The sequence below is a fragment of the Gavialis gangeticus genome, unplaced genomic scaffold, assembly GCF_001723915.1.
Source record: "Gavialis gangeticus isolate Ggan-Ray unplaced genomic scaffold, GavGan_comp1, whole genome shotgun sequence".
In the NCBI taxonomy this organism is placed as follows: Eukaryota; Metazoa; Chordata; order Crocodylia; family Gavialidae; genus Gavialis; species Gavialis gangeticus.
Genome location: NW_017729020.1, coordinates 6,403,998 through 6,404,393, shown reverse-complemented (window position 1 = coordinate 6,404,393; position 396 = coordinate 6,403,998). Strand labels below are relative to the sequence as shown.

The following is a 396-nucleotide window of genomic DNA, read 5'->3' as shown; positions in this document are numbered from 1 at the left end:
CCGCGACGACACGGGGGTGTCTCCGTTGGTGCCAGGACGAGGTCTCCTATCAAGTGTCGGTGGCGGGGCAGCGCCGCGTGCTCCACCTGCTGCGCAAGAGGTCGGCGGGCCGGGGGCGAGGGGCCTGGCCGCGCCGGTGCTGCCGCGAGCACCCGGGACAGTGTCCCTCTCGTCCCCGCCCCCCCAGGACGCTCATCGCCCGGCCCTTCCCCGTGTTCACTTACGGCGCCCGCGGAGCCCTGGTGGCCGACTACCCCTTCACGCCGGTAAGCCGGGCCCCGGGCCGCGCGGAGCGGCGGGGGCCGGGGGCAGCGAGCTGAGGCGGGCTCTGCCCCGCAGGACGACTGCTACTACCACGGCTACGTGGAGGACGTCACCGAGTCCCTGGTCGCGCTC

The 396-nt window shown here is 75.0% G+C and overlaps 1 protein-coding gene across 1 annotated transcript in view; it reads left to right on the top strand.

Annotated features, from left to right (window-relative positions):
- LOC109295459 (disintegrin and metalloproteinase domain-containing protein 20-like) overlaps positions 1-396 on the top strand; it is a 68,320-nt gene that overhangs the window by 22,890 nt on the left and 45,034 nt on the right. Inside the window, 3 exon segments of the mRNA XM_019514310.1 lie at positions 36-100; positions 188-266; positions 340-392. Coding sequence (XP_019369855.1) covers positions 36-100; positions 188-266; positions 340-392 — 197 coding nt within the window.